This window comes from Aspergillus melleus (genome assembly GCF_016097325.1).
Source record: "Aspergillus melleus strain CBS 546.65 chromosome Unknown contig6, whole genome shotgun sequence".
NCBI classification, from domain to species: Eukaryota; Fungi; Ascomycota; class Eurotiomycetes; order Eurotiales; family Aspergillaceae; genus Aspergillus; species Aspergillus melleus.
The window spans coordinates 1,127,203-1,153,881 of NW_025763375.1; the positions used below are offsets into that span (position 1 = coordinate 1,127,203).

At 36.4% G+C, this 26,679-nt stretch overlaps 5 protein-coding genes across 6 annotated transcripts; 3 read left to right on the plus strand and 2 right to left on the minus strand.

Annotated features, from left to right (window-relative positions):
• Positions 1 to 98: 98 nt before the first annotated feature.
• LDX57_010168 (ditrans,polycis-polyprenyl diphosphate synthase) lies at positions 99 to 2,272 on the plus strand. Its single transcript, XM_046091913.1, has 2 exons — positions 99 to 640; positions 738 to 2,272. The coding sequence occupies exons 1-2, from the start codon at positions 151 to 153 to the stop codon at positions 1,316 to 1,318; spliced, it is 1,071 nt and encodes a 356-aa protein (XP_045947890.1). The 5' UTR covers positions 99 to 150; the 3' UTR covers positions 1,319 to 2,272.
• A 2,993-nt stretch (positions 2,273 to 5,265) lies between these two features.
• Positions 5,266 to 5,556, minus strand: LDX57_010169 (uncharacterized protein; the record flags this gene model as incomplete). The annotated part of the gene is made up of 1 exon (XM_046091914.1): positions 5,266 to 5,556. One exon carries the CDS (start codon positions 5,554 to 5,556, stop codon positions 5,266 to 5,268), a length of 291 nt encoding a protein of 96 aa, XP_045947891.1.
• A 1,622-nt stretch (positions 5,557 to 7,178) lies between these two features.
• LDX57_010170 lies at positions 7,179 to 10,054 on the plus strand. 2 transcript variants are annotated; one of them, XM_046091916.1, is made up of 2 exons: positions 7,179 to 9,259; positions 9,332 to 10,054. In XM_046091916.1, the coding sequence occupies exons 1-2, from the start codon at positions 7,942 to 7,944 to the stop codon at positions 9,790 to 9,792; spliced, it is 1,779 nt and encodes a 592-aa protein (XP_045947893.1). In that variant the 5' UTR covers positions 7,179 to 7,941; the 3' UTR covers positions 9,793 to 10,054. The 2 variants fall into 2 exon arrangements, with proteins under 2 accessions (XP_045947893.1, XP_045947892.1); XM_046091915.1 differs by having other exon boundaries at positions 7,179 to 7,807; positions 7,891 to 10,054.
• Positions 10,055 to 21,787: 11,733 nt separating this feature from the next.
• LDX57_010171 (putative UPD-GlcNAc transporter (Mnn2-2)) lies at positions 21,788 to 22,093 on the plus strand (the record flags this gene model as incomplete). The annotated part of the gene is made up of 1 exon (XM_046091917.1): positions 21,788 to 22,093. The coding sequence occupies one exon, from the start codon at positions 21,788 to 21,790 to the stop codon at positions 22,091 to 22,093; it is 306 nt and encodes a 101-aa protein (XP_045947894.1).
• A 1,604-nt stretch (positions 22,094 to 23,697) lies between these two features.
• On the minus strand, positions 23,698 to 26,225 carry DNM1 (dynamin-related GTPase DNM1; the record flags this gene model as incomplete). Its single annotated transcript, XM_046091918.1, has 3 exons — positions 23,698 to 24,006; positions 24,072 to 26,063; positions 26,127 to 26,225. 3 exons carry the CDS (start codon positions 26,223 to 26,225, stop codon positions 23,698 to 23,700), a joined length of 2,400 nt encoding a protein of 799 aa, XP_045947895.1.
• Positions 26,226 to 26,679: the final 454 nt, after the last annotated feature.

A 26,679-nucleotide genomic window follows, 5' to 3' on the forward strand; every position in this document is an offset into this window, starting at 1 on the left:
GTTCCAGTACATACCGGAGTATCATAGGTACCTTGTTTTACCTTTACAGGTCATACCTACCTAGGTGCCTACGTATTATAACCAACCATCACCTGCCCACCCATTCAAGCTTCCTACAAACCATTGTTTTCTTGTCGCGATTAAGCAACCATGATTTCCCAACGCGATAAGCAAATTTTCAGAGATGATAGTCGTGCAAGCGGGACAAGGCTCAGTGCTGCTGAGCGTGAGAGCCTACTCAAGCCCTATTTACCTGAGCCGTCGGATCTACTACGTCGACCTCAACGGCGAAAGAAGGCAACAATCCGAAAAACCCCTATCCGCACATTCCTCAAGTCGCAATTACACCATCTAATTTACTCCGTCATCCATATCATCTTTGGAATCGCTGTGCGTCTGATTCAGGTTTATCATGCGGTTTCGGATCGCATTCTTGCGGTGGTATATCACCATCACCGCACGCCTGAGTTGATCCGAAAAGACGTAAAAAACCTGGATCGCCTGCCAGAGCATCTGAGTGTGATATTGTCGCTTCGGGCTGGGGATGATGCTCTTGCCATTTTGATGAATGAAGTAGCAGAACTGGCCGCCTGGAGTGTTAGTGCTGGCATTCCCGTACTCAGTGTCTATGAGAAAAATGGTGCGTTGAATCTAGATCTTCTCAACGAATGCAACATGAACATACCAAGATCAAAAGCTTTTTGAAGACAACCAATATCTAACAACTGCTTCTTCAGGAATTCTGAAATCATGCATTCCCAGCTTGAACCAGGTCATTTTGGCCAAGCTATCCTCATACTATGGCTCCCCTGCTCAACAACCGACATTGCGGCTCTTTGCTCCACACCACCCCATCCATCAAGATAACTCGTCTACTCCCAAGTACAATCCGGATACACTCACAATACTCCTTCTTTCTGCTACCGACGGCCGAGAGACCTTTGTGGATCTCACCAAAACTCTGGCTGAAATGTCCCAGAACGGCAAACTATCGCCTGAAGACATCACCATAGACCTGGTGGACGCAGAGATTAGTGAGATTACGACGCAACCTTCCCAGGTTACAACATCGGGTCTGGGCGGGAGCAAAGTAATTTCCAATCCTGTTTCTGTGAAGCCTGAGCCAGACCTGCTTCTAGTATTCGGCCCTTACCTGAAACTTGACGGCTATCCACCCTGGCATATTCGCCTCACAGAAATGTTTTGTACCGGAGATAAGAGTAGCGCCATTACCGGCTCTGGCGAGGCCGTCGAGTATCAAAGTTTCTGCCGGGGTCTATGGCATTTTGCAGGAGCTCAAATGAGATTTGGGCGATGATAGTTTATGGATATTCAAGAGACATTTATCACAAAATCAATATCATGAGATTAACCCCTCATCCTGACTACCAGTACTTGAGTCAAGGTAAAACAGCGCCATCAGACAAGGTTGCAAGGGGAAGTACCAAGCGTATAGGAAGTAGTTATCGACCATTGTCTTTGCTTATGTTGTTCCATGTCGATGGACGGGTTTGAAGAAAGAGTACAATTGCTCATTCGGTTTGATGTATTGCCACTTGACGGTGTATTGTACTAGTCTCTCCATTGACGTGAACAAATTCAATCGAAAAGATGTGTTTGTTGACTGTTTCCCCTCTACCATTCGTCAGGGCACGACTGCTAAATTTCAGAGGCAACAGATTTGATTCCAGATGTTGCTGGAGACAGCGTAACGCAATCCACCAAAGGAGAGAGGAAAGGGGATAAATTGTCCGTAACTATATACATTTGGATACTAAAGCTCCAGGCCCCCATTCGCTACAATCCACTGTCAACAACTGCAATCATCTATCCGTCGAATGTATGTATTAAATCCGACTCAATGTCCAACCAAGCTGACATGAACACTCCTATGCAAGACCTGTAACTCCGACCTCCGAAAACAAACAGTCTAGTGAGATGAATAACCTCTTGCACAACCGAGGCATTTCACTACCTCTATTCCTGTTTCAGTCACATTCTCGACAGCACAGCGAGAGCAGATCTTCCTGGGTCGGGTGGAGCATGGTTTATTGCCATAACTGCCGTCATGAATCATGATAGAGGAATCACGACATGAATATGTTTCCCAAAATAAGTGACCCATACCAATGCAATCGACCGCCTCACATTAGCAAAAGCAAATATAGCAATTTTGCTAATCGCATATACTATAATTTGTATATACTTCAATTAATTTCTGGGTTGTAGATTTTCTATAGCAGATATAGTATAAACGTAATAATGATGTAGGTGTGTATAGACTTTGCTAGTATAAGCTAGAATTTGCAACAGTATTTTTTGAAAAAATAGAGGGGATTTTTGAGATTGCCAAAAAGACAAATTTATAATATCAAAGTAGCTATTTGTGTCATTTGTGCTAATGATTAATTTCATATATTTGACAATAACTAGTTTTATTGTGGGCAACAGTAGAGCTATTAGAAAAGTCGTCATTTTCATTAAAAATATCATGAATAATAGATTGAGAGTCCCGTCAACGATTTTAAATGACGATCTAAACTATGCATCGGAAGTTGAATGGATTGATCACTGTTGAGATTTCAAAAGCAAGTGGATTAGTGGTACGGGTTATTGTCTAGATAACGGTGTCCTGTAAATCATATTAAAGGTGGGAAAACGCGACGAAAAATAAGAAGAAAAACGTGTCAAGGAACCAGCACAAGAAAATCGACAATGCAGGACCTCTAGAGCTCCTCATATTCTGCAACGAGGTCTGGCGCGTCCAGGTCATCGGTACTAAGGTCTCTCAAGGAACCCTTGGTTTCTCCATACGACCAATGCCAACCGTTCAAACTCGTTGGCTTGGATCTGGATCGGGCGAAGAATGCCGCGAACATCGGGCATCACCATGTCATCAATGGACAGGTCAAGTGGTGCTCCTATAACGACGTACCGGTTGTTCTCAAGGGTTACAGTGACAGTTGCCGTTTTCTGTGGTGAGAGCCGTCCTTGGACTCGGAAATCATGGCCATGTGTGGGAGGCCCGTTTTCCCACTTTTCTATCACGAGGTGAGGCCAGTCCCTGGTGATGGATAGAAGTAATGCGATCTTAACTTGACCTTGAGAGCGGCCGAGCCACCAACGGCTGTCGATCCTTAGCCGACCGAGTGTTTCACTCCAGCCGACTTCGAGAACCAGGGTGGGCCACTTCGAAACGCGATCGTTGATTTTTCGCGAGGGGTAACCGACCCCTCCGGAAACCTGCGGGATCGCGCCCTTAGCGCGATCCCGCCAGCCAAACGGCCAGACGGGCCATACGGCCAATTTTAATGCTTGAAGCTATTCAAACTCGAATATCTCAACGAATATTGAAGCTATTGAAATAAAAATAAATACAAATGAAACCTCTATTCCTCTGCTTTCCGACGCACTTTTCGAATTTTCTTTTGAATGATTCCTCGCTCCAAACACGCGTCAATAAGTTCGGGAAGCACTTGAGCATATTTTCGCTTCCACTTCTTTTTTTCATTGCTAATATCGATATTCATCTCTCGGCGCTTCATTGACTGCATAGAATGACTTGATACAACTCCTCCAGAGCGAAGACGACGTTTAGAAGCCTTTGCACGCTCTGCACGTTGTCTAGAGGGCTCTGTATAGCGTCGTACCTCTTCCTGCATGGTCTCTGCATACGAGACTAATTGAGTTGTTCCATTAATGATCTTATTCAGACCATCATGTAAGAATGAAGGCTCAATATCATGTAAATGAAGAATCTTATTCTGCAATATTTTGAAGCGCTCAACCGTTTTTGGTGTATTGCCAACTGACATGATATCATGACTGTTAGGCGTTGAAGGAGTTGCTGGCCGCGCAGGTTCAGCAAGATGATCAAGAACGATTGCTGGATTGAATGGCGATATTCCCGTTTCTTTGAAGCCATGCCGGATAGTCGTTTTCTTAAGAGTTTTGGTGCGAATCGTTGAAAGAGCATGTAAAAACTCATTTTTGTTGAAATGACCACATTCCGAATATGTTGCATTGAGTACTGCTTCGGAATGTTAGTGCTTCATTGCATGAAATACATCAACGTCAAGAGGCTGTAGAATATGGCTTGAATGAGGCGGAAGAAAGAATAGAATAATATTGTGATTCTCGCAGAATTCAACAAACTCTTTCTTACAATGAGATTCGAAGCCGTCACAAATAAGCAGTGTATATTGATCTTTTCGCTTATTTTTAATGTCACGCCAAAAGTTTTGAATCCATTGAAAGCCTAATTCATCTGTCATGAAGCCATTTTCGGACGTAGCGATATAATATTGACCTTCAATAGTGGTGACGTCAAACCATCCTTGAATGATACTATTCCCGCGTAGAATAATGAGTGGCGGAGCGCTCCATCCATCGGTTGAAATAGCTTCAACTACTGTGATCGATTCTCGCTCGGAAGAGATACCAATATAAGGCTTATCTCCAGGAAGATCTCGAGTAACTACCCATTGATCTCTGCTCATTCTTATACGGAAGTCTGTCTCATCAAAGTTCCATATATCATCTTGTATAATCCCGTTGATTTCGATGACCTTTTTCAACGATTCAAACCAAGCAGCGATATTGGTTTTATCTTGAGCTTGTTTTCGCTCGATTTCAATTGCTCGAAAGCGTTGTTTTTTGTATTGAGGATGGCGTTTAAGCCAGCGTTGAAGCCAGTGTTCTCCTACTACCGGCGGAGGAGTTGTTGAATCGGTATGAGACCTTTTTAGAATGACATTGGCTGCATTCACGATCATTCGAGGCAATGGACGAACGAGATAGCCTTCTAAAGTGTTTAAATATTGACAGAGAGCTTTATCTTCCTCTGAATTCAACTTCAAGTTGGTGGGTGCTCGCTGAACAAGAGAGACTCTACCCTTCCATCTTGCATCGAGAGTTCGTCGATTGAGGTTAAATTCTCGCGCAGTTTTTGAGACATTCGGTTTTTTTTGATTGCGTAACGCGCTGATAGCTGCGAGAATTCTATCTTCAACTTCCTGATTGAATTTGGCCATGTTGTGGTGGAATAATGACGCGTTGAAGTAGGAGGGTGCAATTATTGAAGAAATTGGCCGTATGGCCCGTCTGGCCGTTTGGCTGGCGGGATCGCGCTAAGGGCGCGATCCCGCAGGTTTCCGGAGGGGTCGGTTAGTAGGACAAATCCGGTTCTTTCGAGTAGGAGCTGTCCTTCACGCGCCCCGAGCCTCCAGGTTCCAACACGTCTTCCATGACGCCACACATACGCAGTTAGTCATAGATAATGCGTTCAAAGACGACCACGCCAGCTTCGTGTATATTAGAGGGGAGTTTTATGATCAGTTTCCGCAGATCTGCATCGTAAAACAGTTTCGATGCCTTCAGGCCACGTAGGCGAGGCGAATCGACCAGTCTTTCAACAATATCAGGGCTGACATACTCGATGAGAATATATGGCTTGTCGACATTTCGACGAACAGCAGACTGGATAGCCTTGATCGCACCCCCGACCAGACCAGGCTTTTCGGATGGTATCTCGGCGGTGAAGTCGAAGGAAAACATGTCTGAGTCCGATGCGGGAGATGGACTTGTTGAGGGGGAGCCCGGCGAGACGCAGTAAGAGGTTTGCTCGATTGCTATTTTCTTTATAACGATTGGTAGCCTTGAAAGGACTGATAAACATGAAAAGGTCCTTGATATGAGACGACCATATCGCAGTTGGAGATTCGGTAGGATTTTCAAAAGCTCCTGTTGCCCTTGGCGTAGTAGAATTGGTCCTATAAAAAGGCTCTGCAGAAACGATGTCAACACAATAGAGAGACTCTGCGACTAGAGACACACTGAATGCTCATAGAACTGGTGTAACTAGTGATCGAGCTCTGCGAGACAAGAAGTTATAGATGAGATCACGGAGGTTCTTTGGTTAAAATACGCTCTACAATCGAGTTGAACAAGATCAAAGTAAAAGAATCACTGCTCCACGACTATATCGAACGAGGTGAAAGTGAGAGAATCGCCTCGCTGCTGGTTGCAGCAATAAACGAAAAGATATAGAGATGTAAAACAGACCCAAAAGAGATACCTCGAAGCCGATATAAAATTACACGGCAGCGATATAGCAACGTTGCGAACGAAAATACGAAACGTCAAGGTTCTGAGAGATAATTCTGAGAGACAATAGTCGACAACGAGGCGGTGAGGCACCAAGGCAGCAAGGTATCGAGGCAGCGCGGTGTCAAGGTGTTGATGACTGAGGCAGCAAGGCGGCACGGCAACAAGGCAGCGAGGAGTCAAGGCAATAAACAGAGTGCCAAGGTCGTGTCGGGGTTGTTGCGGTGTGGTGAGGTCTCGATAGCGCGACCGTGGGCCGCGATCGGAGTCGCGACGCGAAGCGAGCCAGGCACCAAGGCAACGAGGCAACGAGGCAGCCGCACAACGCACAACAAAATGCGACTTGTCGAAAATCGAGAGGCAACCGGAACACTCAGGGGTCTAGAAAGAGGCTGTAGAACATTAGCCACGTAGTAGACACTCTAGAGAGGTAAAATCGGTGAAAAACCAATGAAGAATGATGAAAAGCAGCTAAAAACGATGAAAAACACCGATTCGCTGATAGTGGGGGGGTGGAGCGACACAAGGCAGACAGACACAGCGGAACCCGCGTAAGACAGTAAGAAAAACACAGAAAACGCCTAAAACAATGTAAAGACACGTAAAAAGGCTCAATATGATCGGAGGAACCCAGATCTCGATGAAAACAAGGAGATGCTACCAATATGGAGCAGCCGTGGAGAAAGCGTTGATAAACGATCGATTCGTTGGTATGGTAATGGTTGTTGAAGAAGAAGGAAAATGGCCAAGTCCGACCACTCTAAAGCGGCCGGGACCTAGGGTGGACCATACATACCCTAACTGCAGAAGCCCTAGGGTTGGCTGAACAGACCAAACCCGCATCCCACCAAACCGCAACATGACGATGGCCAATAGAAAACTTTTATTTGCTAACTAAGATTTTCTATTAGAATGTTCTCTTACAGGATTTTTTTTTAGACAGGCAGTTAAGTGGTCATGTGCTTGGCTGAGCCGCGGCGTGACAGTTGAAGAGGCTAAGTCCGACCAGGGTCTAGTAGGTTGGAGTTTAATTCCCCTGGTCCCGCTCAGCTGTGAGCTCCATATGCTGGTCTTGGCAATCAGCCACGGAGTTCGTTTGGATTGGGGTCGCACTAAGTTACGGAGTAAGCGCTGCTCTCCTGTGCCACCACCTTCTCCGTACCTACTCCGTAAGTGCCTACCAGAGTGCTGCATACTTCTGTGTCTTGATCCCTACTGCCATGGGTATATCGTATGTACACATCGCCTAGGAATACACTTACACTCACATGCACACACAATCTCTTGCTGAATAAATCTTTGGCTAGATCAATTACATTCATTGGACTTTCCACATTTTCGCAGCAGTTGCATCATACAGCGTTTACTTATTGGCGTTCGCCTAGATGAGAGGCTCTGAGAAATCGTTAATGCTCACATAGCAAGTGCGAAATTTTTCATCATGGACAACATTTCTGAAATTGTCGAAAGACTTGGCAGTGACGAAGACGCTGTCCGGAAAATGGCCGTCTTCAAATTGCAGAGTCTTATTGGGGATCCTTCATTTGCAGACGTCTTTATCATGGAAGGTGGGCTGGCCAAGCTACGATTCCTCACTTTACATACAAGTGGAAATACCCTGGCATATAGCCTAACCAGCTTGGCTAGACTGCTTGAGGTCGACAAAGGATGGGATTTCATAGATCAGGAGGTAGTCGAGAGGGTATGTGTTTTTAAGATAAATAGCAGTCGTCCAATCTGTCCTATGCATACTCATGTACTGACAAAATGCCTGATCGTCTCTAGATCGTCGAGCTCATCGTAACCCACCCACTCGTTAACATCCTGCGCGGCGCAATGTCTATACTGGTTTCGATTGTTTCACACCCTCATACTGGAAGCCGCCTATCACAAAGCGGCACCTTTGGCTTTCACGCTCTGAATCCTGCCATCGCCGCCTATCCGCAGTTTCTGGAAATGCTTGTCAGTCGATTATCGTCGGCGGACCATGCCCTGTGTGCTAATGCGCTTCAACTGATAAACTCGCTCATGCGCGATTCCATTACGAACGACTCAGAATTACAGTGGCCGAAGTTTATACAGAAACTACAAGATCTGGGTGTTATCAAGGCCGTTTATGCGCTCATGCAAGGCACAAGTTTGCAAGATCACGCCCACCCTCTAATAGAGTTTCAATCCCTCACCAAAGTCCTTCTGAGAAAGTGGCGAGATATTCCTCTGGATATGGAGAATGCCGAACACAGGAGAGCGCTAAAGGGGATACATCTGGCTAGTCAGCCAGAGAGGAACCTGGATAAAGGGGGTGATGGTGTAGTCGACATGCGGCGGTCCAAGAAGCACAACACGGACAAGTGGAGACGGCTTGGGTTTGAGTCGGAAAGTCCGGTCACGCAGTTCGAAAAAACAGGCTTCTTAGGAATGATGGATCTCGCCGATTACGTTAGAAGCCACCAGGATGAATTTCAGAAAATGCTCCTAGAGCAGTCGACCAAGCCAAATCAGGAACGGTGTCCGATTGCTCGAGCTTCTTTATCTGTCACCTCCATCTTGTACGAGCATTTTGAAGTGGACAAATCCGATATAGAAGATGCCAAAAGCTATCTGATTTTGGAATCTCGCTCAAACCTTGACAAGTTATTTAATCCTCTACTGCTGCATTGGACTCGACTTCATGTTGCGGGGGTACATGCATTTTTTCGATTATGGAAGGCCACTGGAGCGGAGGTCGAAGACTATGACAAAATCGTCGAACTTGTTCGTATTCTCGTCGAATCTGCTGTCGGTGGGGCGTCTCGAACAAAAGACGTGCAGGATGTTGAGGAGGAGCTTGCTGATTTTGAGTATAATCGTCTCCGTGAGCTGCAGATGGAGTTGTTGGAGCTCACTTATGAAGACGCGTGGGGCCAGCATCTACGACAGGTGCGGGAGGAATTGCACAATGAGGTTCTGCAATTCATCAAAGAACAAAGGATTCGGTGTCTGTTACAAGGCAATTGGTTCCCGAACGAGGTGGCCTCCAAGTCAGACATAAGTGTGCCGAAAGAGCACTCATGGAAATTCGTTCAACTCTCACATAATCGGCGGTTTTTACATTTTGGTGATTTCGACTCGAGAGGAAACAACAACCCAGAGCTTGATACTCTGCCTGAGAAGAGTAAGGCCCCTTGCATAGATACTCTAGCTGCCTCGTTCATCTTACTAACAAACGACTCGTCCTTACCAATAGTCGATCTGTCGGTTGTGTCTTCAGTGGTCTCCAACGTGTCAGCGTCATCCAACAACTCGTCATCTTCAACTATAAAGAGCATGTTGCAGCATCCTTCCACGAAAATCACCATTCATGGGTATATGCAATCTCATTCAATGCCGGGCGAATCTAAGAAAACAAGCAGCCACGATCGTTCCACCAGTAGAGCAACACAGGGCGAGGTTGTGTTACTGGGCCTGCGTCCTCAGTCCCCTAGTATCGCGTCTGAGTGGCTCGATGGCTTGCTCATGCTTCTCGGCCAACAGCCCATCACCTCAGAAACGGGCAAATTGGTGAAGTCAGTGAGTGATTATGGACTAAAAATTCGTCTATTGAATATCAGGTTCGACGACGCCGTATTTGCCGGCGAAGCTCCTAACGTTCCGTCTCGTGAAGGTCTAGATGACGACTATTACTATGACCTTTTCGGGGGCAGCTAATTCGTATCCGTTTGCTGTCCAAATCGCATGGACGGACTTGCTCGTCTATCATATATGTAATATAACGCACCTTTCTTATTTATGACAAGGCGGCAGAATATCACTCAGGCAGGCATGAGCCTGCTAAATTCTAATTATCTCAGTATCGCACGGTTAGGACGTCTAGAATCCATATAGGAACTGGGAATATTCCATCCAAGGCATGAAACCGAATCAAGGGCAATGCACCGTACGGAGTAAGGTACTCTGTAGATAAGGTACAGTCACCTACAATAAGTCACGAGCCACCTCGATCACCTGACCACATAACAAATTTAGACCTTTATTTCAATCATCGATTTCAACCACCACATCTTTTTTATCTTTCAAATGACCAATAAAAACAAGATTTTAAAAACTGAATATTCGTTTGATATAATCAAATTATTATTTCAACTTCGTCAATCGGATTTATTTGCAAATAAAATTAATCAACAAATTAAAATTTTCAAATTCACAATTACCCACATTTTTCGAGATCATCAAAATAAAAATGAAGAGATTTTAAAATTTAAAAAATATATAAATTAATTAACAAAATTCAATAAATGTATAAAAATAAATTTAATTCAACATATTATAAAAAAATTTTAATATTTTCATTTTTTTGTCAACATTTTTCAAATCAGACCATCACTTTCATTCAAATATTACACGATTATATTTTAAAAAAAACAAAATTTATACATTTTATTTATATCATAAACCTTTTCTTACAAAAAAACAACAAAAAATTCGCTTGAAATGAATTAAAAAACATTTAAAATAAATTTTAAAAAATTAAATATGTGTAAGGGGAAGCCCTGCAGAAGGGTGGATTCTTATTCGGGCACTTGATTTCCTTAATTAGAGATATCAGATACATCAAAACAACTTTGGATATATCACAATCTAAATATAAAAATAAATATAAATATATTAAAAAATATATTCATTAATTAAAAAGAATTAATCGCTTGATCTTTTGAACGATTAATTAATTAAATCATTATATAAAAAAAATATATAATTATTGATTTCATTATTTGAATCATTTAATTAAATTATAAAAATTTCAAAGATTTTGGCATTGTCATTTCGAAGATTTTTGATAACAAATTCATTTTTTTAACAAAATAATCATTTTTGATTGTTAATTAAACAATTACATTCATTTTAATATTCTGATATAAATATAAAATGTTTTATTAATTTTTTTAATTATAAATTTCAATCAATTTTAATTATTATACATTTTATAAGATTTCAAAAATTTTTTGAAATAATCATAAAATATGATTTTAAAAAAGTTAAAATACAACAAAAAAATCTAAATTTTTATATCGTTCAATAATAATAAATATAAATAAAACAATAATAATATAAATTTTTATATTTTGTATTGTTTGTGTTATTTTGTTTTTATTAAAAAAAATTAGAATTAAATCATTTTGATTATAAATAATGTTTTAAATCGTGTGTGAACATATTATATTAATTTAATTTGATTTAATTATTTTCAATTGTTTTCATTCATTGTTTTTTATTTAAAAAACAAAAATAATTTTCATTCAATATAAATTAATATATTTTAAAATAAAAATGTCGATAATCATTATAATTATAAATTTTTAATATAAAAAAATTTTGTGTAATTTGATATTAATTATTTAAAAAAAATATATTTAATATAAAATTTTTTGGTTTTTTTCGTAAAATACGGCGGTCAAATTTTTCATAAATATTTTTTTTATTATTTTTTTTAAAATTTGTTTTAATATTTTAATATTTTTTAAAAATTGAATCAACCTCAATTAAAAAATTAAAAAAATAACAACAACAAAATCTTTTTTAAAAAACAAATTATTGTTATTTTTGATTTTTAAATTTAAATTCGAAATTATATTTTTTTTATTTTAAAATTTTTTTCGATATATCGCCAGCGATTTTGTCAAATATTATAAAATAAATTTTGATATTTATTTAATAAATTATAATAAATTGTTTTTTTGTTTATCAAAAAAACATTGATAATGTTTCGTGAACAAAAAAATACTTAATAAAATATTTATTTGCGTTTTTGTTTTTAAATAAAATACAATTTTTTTTTCAATTTTTTTGATAAAAATCAAAATTATTTCAATACAGCTTCTCTATCATTAAAAAACGAAATTTTTAATTTTGTTTAAAATATTCGAAAGAATTATGAATTAAAATGATATCAAAAAACACAAATTTAATTTAATAAAAGATTTAAACATTTTTTTATTCAAAAAATTGTTTTTTGCATAAAAAATTTTAATTTTTTTGCAATGTCATTTTTTTCATTCAATTTTGAATTATTTTTGCAAAATTTAAAATGATATTGTAAATGTTTAAAAATGTTTTAAAAAAAATCTGAAATTTTATACATGCACAAATATGATTTTATTGTTTGCATATATTGTAAAAAAAATAAATATTTTATTTTTTTATTATTTTTGATAAAAAAATGAAATATTATTTTGAATATCAAACAAAAAAATTAAAAAAGATTTATAAAGATTTTTTACAAATTTATAAATTATAAAAATAATATTTATCAATTATAAAAAAATGTTTCGAATAATTAAATTACAAAATTATAATACGTTTCATTTAATTAATTTAAAATGTTTGAAATTAAATTTCGCGTTTTTGTTAAAAAAAAATAAAAATGTCATTTTTACAGAAAATTGATCATATTAATTTATTTTAGAAATGTATTTTTATTTGTTCATTTTTTTGTTTTAATTTAGAAAAAATTTTCAATGTAATTTTTGTTTCAATTATTAATATATTTATAATTTTAAATATATTATTAAAATTCCAATCTCGTGAACAATAAAAAAAATATATTATTATTTTAAAATCGATTTATAATCTTATTGTTTGTGATAAAAAAATCTATAAAAAAATATCATTTACAACATTTTTAATTTTGTTAGATTTTTATTGCAAAACAATAACTTTTTATATTTTTAAATTTTTGCAAAAACTTTGAAACATTTATAAAATTTAATTTCAATTTTTATAAATTTTTATATTTCGAATATTTTAATTATTTAATTAAATAATATAATTTCTTATAATGTGTTTTGTGATCAAAGATTTTTTTTATTTTTTATTTTTTATAATCATTAATTTTAATAATTTCATGCATTATCAGCTTTTTTATATCATTTTATTGATTTTACAGCTTTGAAAAAACATAAAATATTAAATATATTTGTTTTTAAAGAATTAACATATATAATTAATATATTTATTTTTTTACAATTTTAATTATTTCAAACAATTTGTCAAATTTCTTGTTTAATTTTTTGAGAAATTATCATGTTTTGAAATTTTTTTATTCAAAAAAATTTGTTAATCAACATAAAATTTGATCAATTTGTAATGACAATTATAATACTATATTTGAAAATTTATTATTTATTGCAAATATTTCTTCAATTTTTTTTAACATTATCAATTTTTTGACATTATTAAATTGATTCGCGTTTACTGTTATTTTTAAAATTTATAAATTACAAAACAGTAAAATCATATTTTATTAATATATAATTTGATGTTATCTTCAATAATGCTTGTAAAAAATTGTTATATATAAATTTTATTAACAACAATCAATTTGTTCGATCATTTCATTAATAAATAATGTAATATCGGAAATACATTTTTGTTATTTGATTTTAATATTTTGTTTGATTGTCAACTTAAAAATAAAAAACAATATTTATTTTATATTTAATTTAAAAGATTTGACAAAACTTTTTCTAATATTTATTAATAAAAAAAGATTTTCAATTATTAATAAAATATTTTAAACATTTTAAATTTGCAAACAATTTCTTTTATAAATATGTTAATTAATTATTCGATATTTATTATTTTTTATATTAAATATATTACATTATTTTTATAAAACAATTTATCATAATTAAAATTACATTTTGCACAAAATCACTTCAAAATAACAATAAAGGATTTATAATAAAATTCAAAATCATGATTTATTGAAATTTTTTTAACACAAATAAAAGATTTAATTATTTATATTTTCGATATCACAAAATTTTCATAAATTAACAAATTACATTTCTTTTAATATATTTATTCATATTATAATTAAATAAATCTTAATAAAATTGTTATCACATTAAAATCAACATTTTATTTTTGTTAAAATGTTTCGCAAAAAAATTATTGTACAATATTTTTAATATTTTTTATTATATCGTAACATCTTTAAAAATATACACAATTTTTTCAAATTGAAAAAATTTATCTTCATCAATTTTTCAATCTTTTTCAGAATTCTTCATTTGATCAAATGTATTAAAAATCAAATTAATTTTTTATTTCACATAAATATTTTCATATTAAATATACATGATTATATTTTTAAAATTGTCTAATATCCGATCAAAAATAATGTTTTGATATTTTCGCGCATTAATCAAATTTATTTATAAAACATTATCTTGATTTTTATTTCACACATTTTTTTAAATCTTATAAGGAATTTTTTCATCAAATAATTTTATTTATAAAAGATTTTTTTGTTGATTAATTGTGATTTGAAAAATTTTATTTTTTAAAATCAATCAAATATCATTTCGCAAAATCAAAAATATTGAATTATTTGTTTTTTTGGTAAACAATTTTTCAGAGTCTTTGAATTGCAATTTCTTTAAAATATTAAATATTTCAATCTTTTATTTATTTTAAATTCAAACAGTAATTTCATCATTTTAACAATGCATCAATAAAATTTCAATAATCTAACTTATATTTAATTATAAAATTATAAATTGTTAATAATTTTGTTCAATAAATTTAACAAACATTTAAAATTTTTATTATAAAAAAATATCAAAGATTCATGTGATCTATTTGTATTTAAATTAATTTTGAAATTTCTGTGAAATAATAATAAAAAATTTTAAAATTTTTTATAATAATTAATAATTTTTGATTATATATTTTTCATTTTAACTCGATATCTCTTAATTTCTTAAAAAAATGTGATAAATTTTTAAATGATTTTTTATCAAAATAACTCTAATCTTATCACAAATGAAAAAATAATGCTTATAATCGTATATTTTGATATATTAATGATCAAAAAATTGATTTATTAAAATTATAATGATTTAAAACAAACAATTTCATAAAAATCTTTTATAATTTTTTAAACACTTTCTCTGTTTATAAAATTATTTTAAAAAATCCATTTTGTTTCTTTTTTTTAACAAATTTATAAAAAATGCTGTGATTTTTGCATATTGATGAGTTAAATGTTTAAAAAATTTAATAAATCTTGAAAAATTTGAATATTATATATAAAACACAATACAAATCAATTAACAATAATTTTCAATCATATCAAATTTAAATAAATTTTTTTTATTTCACAATAAAATCAAAAAAATATATTTTTTTTAAATAAAATGTACATTTTGATATTTTAATAAAAAATTATATTATTTTAATCGTGTCAACATTTTGTTGACATGTTTAACAAGTTTTTTTTAATTTATAAATAAATGAAAATATTATTCAAATAAACAACATAATAATTGTCAAAAATATTTTGTAAGATTTTACTGATATATGTTTAAAATATTAACAATATGTTATAAAATTTAAATAATATCACAATTTATTTATATTGATTATAACGCATTTGAAAAGCGATTTTTCATTTTTTTTTTAAATATGAATGCGATAATATACATTTTTCAAATTAAATTTGATGGTTTTTAATTAATTTATAATTCTGTTAATTTGTAATAAAAAATATCAATTTTTTATTATAATAATATTGAATTTTTGATAATTCATATAAAAATATAAATTTTTATTCGTTTTCTTCACATACAGTATTGATGTTATTATTGATTTTAAAAAAAATTAAATTTAATTTTTTTGATTATCTCGTTCAAATATTTTTTGAAAAATTTCAATTTTATTAAAAATATTTTATATAATAATTTATATAACAATTTTTTGTGGAATTTCAATATAATAAAATGTGTTATTTTATTTGTAAACATAAATTTTATTTCTTCTTATAAAAAAATTTTTGCATATTGTGAATATCGTGTAAAAAAAATTGAATTTTTTTTATTGTGAAAACAACAATTATTATATTTGTTTTTTTATTATTTATTTTTTTTTGCAAACTGTCATTAATTCACAATTCATATCACAATCTGTTTATCACAATATTGTTATGTGTTAGAAATTATATAAAAATCCGAATTTGTTAATTTTAATTAATTACAATTGAATATTATATCGAAATTAATAATATTAATAATGTGAAAATACATATTATAATACTATTTGATCATTAATAAAACAAGTTAATAATAATATTTTATTTTTTGCAAAATTATAATTTAATTTTTTCAAAAATCGCAACAATATAAAATCATCGTTTGTTTTTATATTTAATAATATATATATAAACATTCAATTATAAACTTTTTACAATTATATTTTTGTTATAATTAATAAATATTATAAAATAATGTTAAATTAAATCGCGTATGAATTTAAAAATATATTTTTTTATTATTCAAAATTAATCTTTTTATTTAATATTTATCATATATTTGTAATTTTTATTGTGTAAAAAAAGAGATTTTGTTTTTGATTTTTTTAAAAATAATTATTTTTTGAATATTCCATCTTTTCGTATACAAAATAATGTTTTTTATTTTTTAAACATTATCATTTTATTTAAATCCGAAATCTTTTTAATAATTGTTTTAATTAATCAAAATCATTTCATTTTGTTAATAATTTATTTTCAAAAAACTACAAAAATAAATTTTGTCAAAATTATTGTTCAAATCTTAAACAATAATTGTTTTGCAAATTTTGTAATTTATAAATCTATAAATACAAATATAAAAATTTTTCATTCATTATAAATTGTTTGTAACGATTCACAAAAATTTCAATTTTTACAAAATGTTTAAAACATTTATTTATCATAAATTCAAAAATTCATTCAATCTGTTATCGCAAATTCGATTTTAATATTTTAAAATAATAATTAATATAAAACTAATTGATATCTTTGTTAATCAAAATAATGAACAACATTATTCAATTGAACATTGTTTATTTTATTTGTTTAAATTATTATTAAAAATTTATAAATTCATTAATAATAAATTGATTTCGATTGTTTCTTTTTTTATATAATCAAATAAAAAAATTTTGAAATTTTTAAAAATGACATTTAAAATGTTTGATAAATATAATAAATATCACACATTTTATATGTTTTTTCAAAACATGTTTTCGCATATAAGACTTTGATTTTTTTATTTTAAAATGTACGAGATTTATTTTAAAAATAATATTTGAAATTTTAAATAAAAATCATATATTAATGAAAATCTTTGTTTATGTATATAATTGATTTTTTTATTCTAAAATCTTTTTTTATTGTTTTTTTATCTATTTTTTCAAATAAATAAATAATTATAATTTATAATGTTTGAATCACATTAAATTTTATAATTATTTTAACAAAATCTCAAAACTCAATTAAATATTTTTGAATTTTAAAAAAATCATCTTAATTTATCAATTTAATTTAAAAATCAATCAAATAAATGACATTAATTATTATCAATATAAAAAAAAGAAATTCAATTATAAATTAAATAAAAAATTTTAACATATAGAATGTCTTTATTTATCGTGTATTTATTTGTTTAATAACACTTTGAAATATAAAAAATAGTAATTAAAACTTATAAAAAAAATTCTGCAAAAAAATAAATTTTTATTCAAACATTTAATTTTTTAATTAAAAATATCAAATACATCAAAATAATCTTTAATACATTACAATCTAAATGTAAAAATAAATACAAATACAACAAAAAAAACATTCATTAATTAAAAAAAATTAATCGCTTGATTTTTTGAACGATCAATCGATCAAATCACTATATAAAAAAGATGTGCAACTGCTGATTTCATTATTTGAACCATTTGACCAAACCGCAAAGGCCTCGGAGACTTCGACATCGCCGTTCCAAAGGCTTCCGGTGACAATATGTGCGATTTTTTCAAATAAAACAAATTTTGAATTCAAAATTGATATTTCATTTTTTTAAATATATTATAAAAAAATGCAATTTTTAAATTTTATTATTTTAAATTTATATTCAAATCTAAAAAATCAACAATTAATGTTTGAAATTGCATTTCATACAAAAAAAATTTAAATTAAAAATTTTGTTACAAATCATCATATAAAACATTTTTATTATCACAACAAGATTATAAATGAACTTGCATATTTTTATTGTAAAACAATTATTAAATTTTATAAAAATGCAATTTAATAAAAAAATAATATTAAATATTACACAACGATCGTTGTTAAAAATTACAAAAAATTTATAAAAATGCAATAAATACAATAATCTATTTTATTGTTCGATCTCAATTTTATTAAAAATTATAATATATTGTAAAATTACATATATTTAAATATTATCATAAAATTCATTTTATTAAAAAATTATGCAAAATTATCGGAAAAAAATGAAACAAAATTTCATAAAATAAAATTCAACATTTATTCGAATCAATATATCACAAGTGTTTCGAATGCATTAAAATGCGTGATAATTATATAAAATATTAGAAAGATTACATAGCAATGATTTGCGATTAATATGCAGTTGAAATCATGTGAAAATATGTAATTTTGGTAGAGATATGGTTGTTTAAATGATTATGAAATTTGACAATTTTCAATATTCATGTGGGGTGGCTTGTGACTTACTGTAGGTGACTGTACATACATCCATGGATCTGAGGTAATTCGTATGAGTACATACATAGTTACCGTATGTAGCCTGTATTCGGCCATTTTCCGCTCCGTAGTTACCTCCGAGACTCCGACCGATCTACCTCGACTACCTCGACTCCCTTCCTAGTATTTATCTACATACCTACTATTCTGTACCATTTACTATCGGCACAATACACCTCCAGGCTATGCTACACGCGCTGCTATCCTCGACAATGCAAGCAGTTTTCCCTGGTGGTTTCTCTTACTGATTATGGCCTCCCGCGTGACAAAACGGCAGCGCACACTAACAAGCAATTCAGCAGGTACCGATAAAGCCCAAGTTGAACATGACAAGACTGGCTTTCAGCGGCCAATAGAACCTAACTCGTCTTTGGAATATAAACACGGCCGTGCTCCATCGCACTCAAACTTGCCTTCGTCACCTCAAATTGGCCCTTGCTCAGCAGTAGCCAGCGAGGATGCCACTGCCTCTTCTGCCCATTCTTCGGTGGATGAAGGGGGAACGCAAGCGCCCTCTACAGCTAATCAATTAACTCGCAGATCCCGAGAAACTGCTCCTAATGCAGAGCGATCTTTTCGGGTGCCTGAATCAACCTCCGCTAAATCTGGCGGCAGTGTTGATGAGGACATAGTCGATGATTATGACTCCTGCGAAGAATTATTCACTAAGCATTTCTCCGGCCAGAATCTCGCGGACAAGAAGTCCAAGTCGAAGCCATTCCATCACAGTGAGACCTCAAATGTCACGTCGATCCCAAATAGAAGCCGTTCGGAGAGATCCACGGCCCCCTCGAAACGCTTCATTCTGCCACCCGAGCCTACCGATAGGGATAATATTGCACTCTTCGATAACCGCGGCAATGGTAGTATACCTTGGGCGCAGCGATTCCAACCGCACAATCTAGAGGAACTAGCCGTCCACAAGAAGAAAGTGTCCGATGTGCGGCATTGGCTGGAAGCTTCTTTTATGGGGACTGATAGAAGTGTACGTCTTACTTGCTGCTCCACCTGTGTCTTTATTTGAATTCTTCCGACGCCTTTCCCCAAGTCGGACCATACGATCCTCATTAATGAAACAAGAGGCTTCTTGTTCTCCGGGGCCCTGCAGGCAGCGGTAAAACTACGACAATATCATTACTATCAAAAACGTTGAATTTTGACATACTAGAATGGAAGAATCCCCTGGTCTCTCAATCTCCGTCTAGGGGATCCGTGTCAGTTTCCTCCCAATTCGATGATTTTCTTGGGCGTTGTCATGACTTCAAAGGACTCGATCTGAGTGAAGATAGGGGTGTTCCTCAAGCTGGAGCGGGCGCTGACCCCGGTCGCCGTCCTCGACGCCTTGTTCTCATAGAGGAATTCCCTACTCTTTCAAATACATGGTCTTCCTCTCTTGCTGCTTTTAGACTTTCGCTCCACCGTTACCTTGCTATGGCAGTACCATCAACATTGAAACCTCATGGCCGGGGGCCAAACTACAACGAGGTCCCTCCAATAGTGATCATTGTATCGGAGGCGCTTCTGAATTTCTCGTCTGAAACTCTCACGGTCAATCGTTTACTCGGGCCTGAGGTTTGCAACCATAACCACACGACTATTATCGACTTCAACAGTATTGCTCCCACAATCATGCACAAGGCTCTCAAGGACGTTTTGCTGAAGCAGTCTCGCCACTCCAAAAATTTTCGATTTCCAAGGGCAGCCATGCTACACAATATCTCCAGGGTTGGAGACATTCGAAGTGCTATCTCTTCCTTGGAATTTCTTTGTCGAAGGACTGAAGGCATTGGGGAATCGGTAAAAAGAACCTCGAGGGCTTCAAAGAAACCTCAGGACTCGGGAGGATTGACGCCCACCGAAAAAGAAACCTTGAATTTGGTTACCCATAGAGAAGCCAGTCTAGGCATGTTCCATGCCGTTGGAAAGATTGTATACAATAAACGAGAGGACAAAAACATTGCAGCAGACGCTGGCAGTCTGGCTGCAACCCCCGACTGTCTCAGCCGCCATGACCGGGCAAAGGTACCTCAAGTTTCTGTCAATGAACTCGTTGATGCGACGGGAACCGATGTCCAAACGTTCATTTATGCCCTTCATGAAAACTATGTTCCGTCTTGTAACGGCTCTACTTTTACGGAATGCCTTGGTGGGTGCATAGAAGCCTTGTCTGATAGTGATGCTCTGTGCTTTAACCCTGATCGTACTCGCAAATCATGGGCGGGGTCTAGGACTGGTATCAGCGGCGGCAATGCCAGTACCGATGTGATTCGACAGCAGGATATCAGTTACCAGGTTGCTACTCGGGGTCTTTTATACTCACTTCCTTACCCCGTAAAGCGACAGGCGACAACGGATGGTCGAGCAAATGAGGCGCATAAACTGTCGTTCCCGGCATCATTGCGCCTATCATACGACACAGAGGAAGTGGAAAGTCTTTTGAACTTGTGGCTGAACAAAGTGCTTCATCAGTCCACTCAATCAACATCAGGGCGTCTGGGGGGGTTACACATTTCTCCTGGCCTGGGAAAGCACGATGGAGATAGTGCACAACGACCCGTCGTGACCATGGTGTCACGTAGTGACATGATACTTTACCAGCTGCCATATATGGCCAGAATGCCTCGGAACAAGCAATACTTGCCAGAGTTTAAAAAGCTTGTTGAATTGTCAGGAGGGAATTCAGGGTATGGGGCTCCGGATGATCGAGGCGGTATTCCCAATCCTCGTACGTCAACAATGCTCTCACATGAGGATGAGGAGGGTGGCCTTTTATTGAGCGACGAGGACATAGTTGATGATTAATCTATGTACACCCATGTATCGAAGTAACAGAAATACACAATATGAACAGATGTAAGATAGCGTACTGTATGTATGTACGGTACATACCACCTACCGTAGCGGACGGGGCCTCCTACGCCGTGCTCCGTCCCCGTAACATCCTACCTCTCCAGTTCTGTCCACTCTTCCAATATCTCTCTTTTGTACAGTACATCTGCCCCCGAGAGTCTCCTGGTTCCCATTCTCTCCCAGGGTTGCCGGTCCTCGTCTATTTGCAACATCCCGCTTCTCTTTCCCAGTTTTGGCAACCATCCGAAAACCATGTCGGCGGGCAATCGCATCACACGGAGACAGAGGGTCGACAACTCCAACGGCAGGACTGGCAATAGAGATGCTGTCTCCGCCAAGTTCCGGGCAGCAGAGGAGCTTTCCAGTGAGATTGAAGATTCAAGAGATAAAAATGAGGGCCGAAGAGAAGCCAGGCCAAGCTTGGGCGGTATCATAAGCGCTATAACACTTGTGAACTTCCCCGACTGGACGAATATAGTTCTCATGGTTTCTCTGATATTCGGCGGCTGCTGTGCTAACGTGGGTTCCACTTGTGTACATGAAGTAGTCAAACAGTAGTAGGATGCTAATGACCTAAATCAGGTATTTGCCCTGGAGGCCATTGTCAAGTGAGTTATATTTGCAACTCAACGCGCACCACCGTTATTAACTTACTAATGTGTTTCTAGAGATCAGCCTTCGTCAGGTATACACAGTCTCAACCCCTTTAGATTCGATACTATCTTGACGGTTGACTTCTTTTGTTTGAAGGTCCTTTAATAACTTTTGCTCAGTTTATACTGACTGCACTGTTTACCTTGCCTAGTTTTATGTCGCTATCTGCTGGGCCCCGATCCTTATTTCTTGGTCCGAGGGCTATCCCCTTGAGGTCGTGGTTTATATATACGGCCTTCTTTGTGACCGTGAATCTTCTCAACAATTGGGCCTTTGCTTACAAAATCTCCGTGCCATTGCATATAATACTCAGATCTGGGGGGCCGGTTGCATCTATGATTGTTGGTTATCTCTTCAATTCCAAACGATATTCACAGGGCCAAGTCATATCCGTGGTGATGCTTACTCTGGGCGTTGTCACTGCAGCATTAGCAGATGCTCATGCTAAGGGCCAGTCTATTGGGATCGGAAACGAAGACAGTGACGTCAAGTTCACTAGAACCTTGATCGGTTTCACCATCCTTGCTCTTGCAATGATCCTCTCTGCTTTCCAGGGGATTTATGCAGACCGTTTGTACGAAAGTTACGGTAGGAGCCATTGGAAAGAGGCTCTATTTTACTCGCATACGCTTTCGTTGCCACTTTTCATACCAACATATTCGCATCTGCTGAGTCAATGGCATGCCCTCTTCTTATCACCCCCGTTGCTTTCCAGAGCGACCACGTTTATGGCAGAGGGTGGCCCTTCAAATTCCACCCTCTACAAAGTCGGAAATCTTGCTGCTACAACATTGCCTTTCGGAACCAGCGCAGGACCCTTTCTAGGGGCTCTTAGAGACTCTCACCTAATTCCATTCTTGGCTTTGGTTCCAATACGGATGGTCTACCTCCTGATGAATGCATTGACGCAATATCTTTGCATTCGTGGGGTTCATTACCTCTCGGCAAAATCGTCTTCCTTAACTGTTACTATAGTACTGAACATTCGAAAATTGCTCTCGCTTGTATTGTCAATCTATCTGTTTGGCAATGAGCTTGCGTTGGGTGTGCTCATCGGTGGCCTTCTTGTCTTCTCAGGGGGCGCATTGTATGGCTTCGAGGGTGCGCGGCTGAGAAACATCAAAAATAATTAGCATTGTTCTGAATCTCGGCTCATATAACAATCTTCCCGGTCTTTGTATTCGGCCTTGGTGAGCGCCAGGCTTAGCCGTCGAGCTCGTCATATACAAGGGCTAATTATGAGTCTTGGTCGCGATTTCAGCGAGCATATTCAACAAAGAGCTGTCCTGGTCCTTTGGGACCACGCTACAACAAATCGCCATCCAGCTACCTTTACTAGAAAAGATCCTCGAATTTCGCCTGGCAGCTTATATTGATACATAAAGCTATCTGATTCACATCCTTCGCAAATAGATGATGTTCTAGTATAGTTACAGGGGTACCCATGGGTCCATATAAATGGTGATACCTTCATTGAGGGCCTAACCGGTCTGGCGCGGCTTGTAGAACTACAAGACTTCACCCACTATTCTGGCTGCTTCCTTGTAGGTGTCCAAAAGCTTTTCGCACTTCTCCCTTTCCGCTTTGATACCGTCATCCTCGTAAAGCAATTCTCCAAACAGATCTTCCTTGTAAAGTTCACTCACTAGCCTGTTTTGCACTACATCCTTGCTATGATTGACAAGAAGATGCATGATAGCTTTTGGGACCTGGTCGGCAATCGTTTCTCTTACGATGTTGAAATACGAAGATATCAGCCGGCGGATCAATTCAGTCTCCAAGAGTTCGCGATCAGAAAGAGCCGGCTCGGAATTCTCCTTTCCAAGAAATAATTGGTTAGCCATCATGACATACAAAACAGTTGGCGATAGTTGTATCTTACCAGCGAGTGAGGTTCACCACCGTATTCCGGTAGAGGTGCAAAATCTTCTGGAGGCATAACTGGGGAGCGTATTTCGGTACGTCGGATGTTTTGGATGTGGCTGGAGTCCGTTTGATGGTGATGTTGCTTGCTATGGGTCGGGGGCTGAGAAATCGCACTAGGAGACTGTGTGCCATCCTTGCCAAAGAAGTAATTGAGGAAGGAATCACGAGTCGAGTTAGTAGCTCCAAAAACGGCGTGAGGGCTCGAGTGTACACCATTCAAGGTTGCGGCAATACCACTTTCATGTGGCTTGTTCAGATGAGGAGATTGGCTTCTTGTCCCTCTTGAGGACTGGTTTTTGGATGGGACACTTTGCATTTTCCCATCAACCTGTTGCTGCTCTTCATCCTCCGGCGATGCGGATGAACCGCCATTAAGACCTCCTAGTTCCTTCAACCGCCGTTTCTCCCTTTTCTTTCTATCCTCGGCCAATGCAGCCCTACGTTCCTCTTCCTGTTTGTTTTGGATTATGGAAGACATCGCTGCTGCGGCTCCAAGAAAGTTCGGATGGTTCGTGTTGATGTAGGCCCTTTGAATGGATATCAGAGATTCCACGTATGCTGAGCAGGGCCCTAGGCGTTCACGGAGAAGATCAGAAACAACTTCGATGAGTTTTCCTTGAAGGCGAGGGAATCGTAGAAGTTCCTGTGAGCCACAGGTATGACAAATCTTGATGAGCTCCTCGTAGACAAGCTCCACACACCGCTGACTAGGGGCTTCCAGCATTTTGATTTGGGGCTTCACGAGCAAATCGAACGCAAGCTCTGGGACAAACAAACTGGGTCTAGGTCCAGTTGAATTTCGGATTGCGGTTCTGATATCGGGCACGGATAGATTGTGGATTGGGTCGATCGTTTCAAGTGAATTGCCAAATACCGAATTAAAGATGTAGTAGATTCTGGCCCCTCCGCAAAGTTCCTTCGTAGAAATCTCAGAGGAAGTCCCGTCAATTGAAGATATGAAGGATGAGGCGAAACGAGTCATCAATTGTAGTATCAGGGACCCACGATGCTCCTTTCCGCTGAATTGTTTATTACCGTAGCTGGCGAGTTCCTGCTGTGTTTGTCCCATGAGAGTATTCAAACGCGCTTTAATGTCAGGCAAGCGATCACGAATGTGAGCCATCAAAGTGGTGTTCAGTGTTTTCGCGAGGTACTGTGTCCCACACCGATTGGCCATATTCCGGTAAGCAGGGTGATGTCGGAAGAATTCTACCTCAGCTTGCAACGCATCGGACAGCGACTTCCCGGATTGAATATCTTGCTGTGATCGATTGACGACTCCGATGAACCCAAGTTTCAAAGGGTAGACACGGCCAGACAAGATATCCATAGCGTTGGTGCCATGGTCCATCAAGTCCAACTTCGTCAATACCCCGATGGTTCTCCGGCCCATGGGGTCCACCTGGCGGGCAAGTTTGAGCGCTTCGGAGTTCACAAGGTCAACATTGGCCGGGGAAACCGCTAGAATTATACTGTTTGGCTTTGCGATGTATTCCAATATTAAGGCTCGGGTCTGCTTCTCGATATCTGACGGCTGATCCCCGATAGGAACCTTCGTTAGTCCCGGCAGGTCAACCATAGTAAGATTGAGCACATGAGGCGAGAATATTTTCAGGTTAATCGGCTGTCTGTTGATGCCTTTGTTGCTTCCAGCTATCCGCGCTGTCTCGGCTTCGATTTCTTGCTTCACGAGAGCGAAGTCTTCAAACTTTCGACCAGGAATATGATGAAACTCTCCCCACTCATGCTGTCCAGCCACACTAGCAGCTGTGTGAGGCACGTGGATTTCATCGCTGTCGGGTTTGTCATGGCGCTCGCTAGGGATATTTATGAGTTGAAGGATCAAAGGCCGTCTAGTAACAATACCACTCCCTCTCGGCAAGAAGTCTCTTCCGACAATGTTCTCGAGCACAGACGATTTACCAGATGATTGGGAGCCTACCACAACCTGAAGTGTGAGTTAGCATGAGCTGGCCGAACTCTTCATTAGACGTCGCAGGAAAAGACTTGCAATTTGAGGTAAATCGAGAGAATCGTTGCCAATCGTATTGAAAACAAGATCTTGTAGTTTGTTGACAGTCACGAGCAGATCCTCACTCAATGACGCCATATTGGTCAAGAAATGATGGTTGGATCTAAAGCTCGCGAAGATAAACGGGGTTTATGGGAATATATAGTGGAATTATAGGGCTGGTTTCGATCGGCAAGAAAGCGAAAAAGAAAGAATGTTTGTAGGAAGCAAGGGAAAATGGTTTTCAGGTTGGAAGACACCCTTGGTTATCCTGCATGTAGCATGAATAATGTTGTTCCATGCATTAGTGCTCGCCTTGCGTCTTTTCAGATTGGAGTTAAAGATGGAATCCCGAAGATCATGTGACATTCCGGGCACGTGTAGTTCACTTACATAATCATACTGCTACCAGACCTAACTACAGGTAGTTAACTTAAACCAACTTACATGTACGTACAGGCCTGCAGAAGTAATGTTGAATTATAACCCAACCTGCTTCGAAAACTACCTACCTACCTACTCCCTATTTAGTGTTCATTTTCTTGTTCTCTTC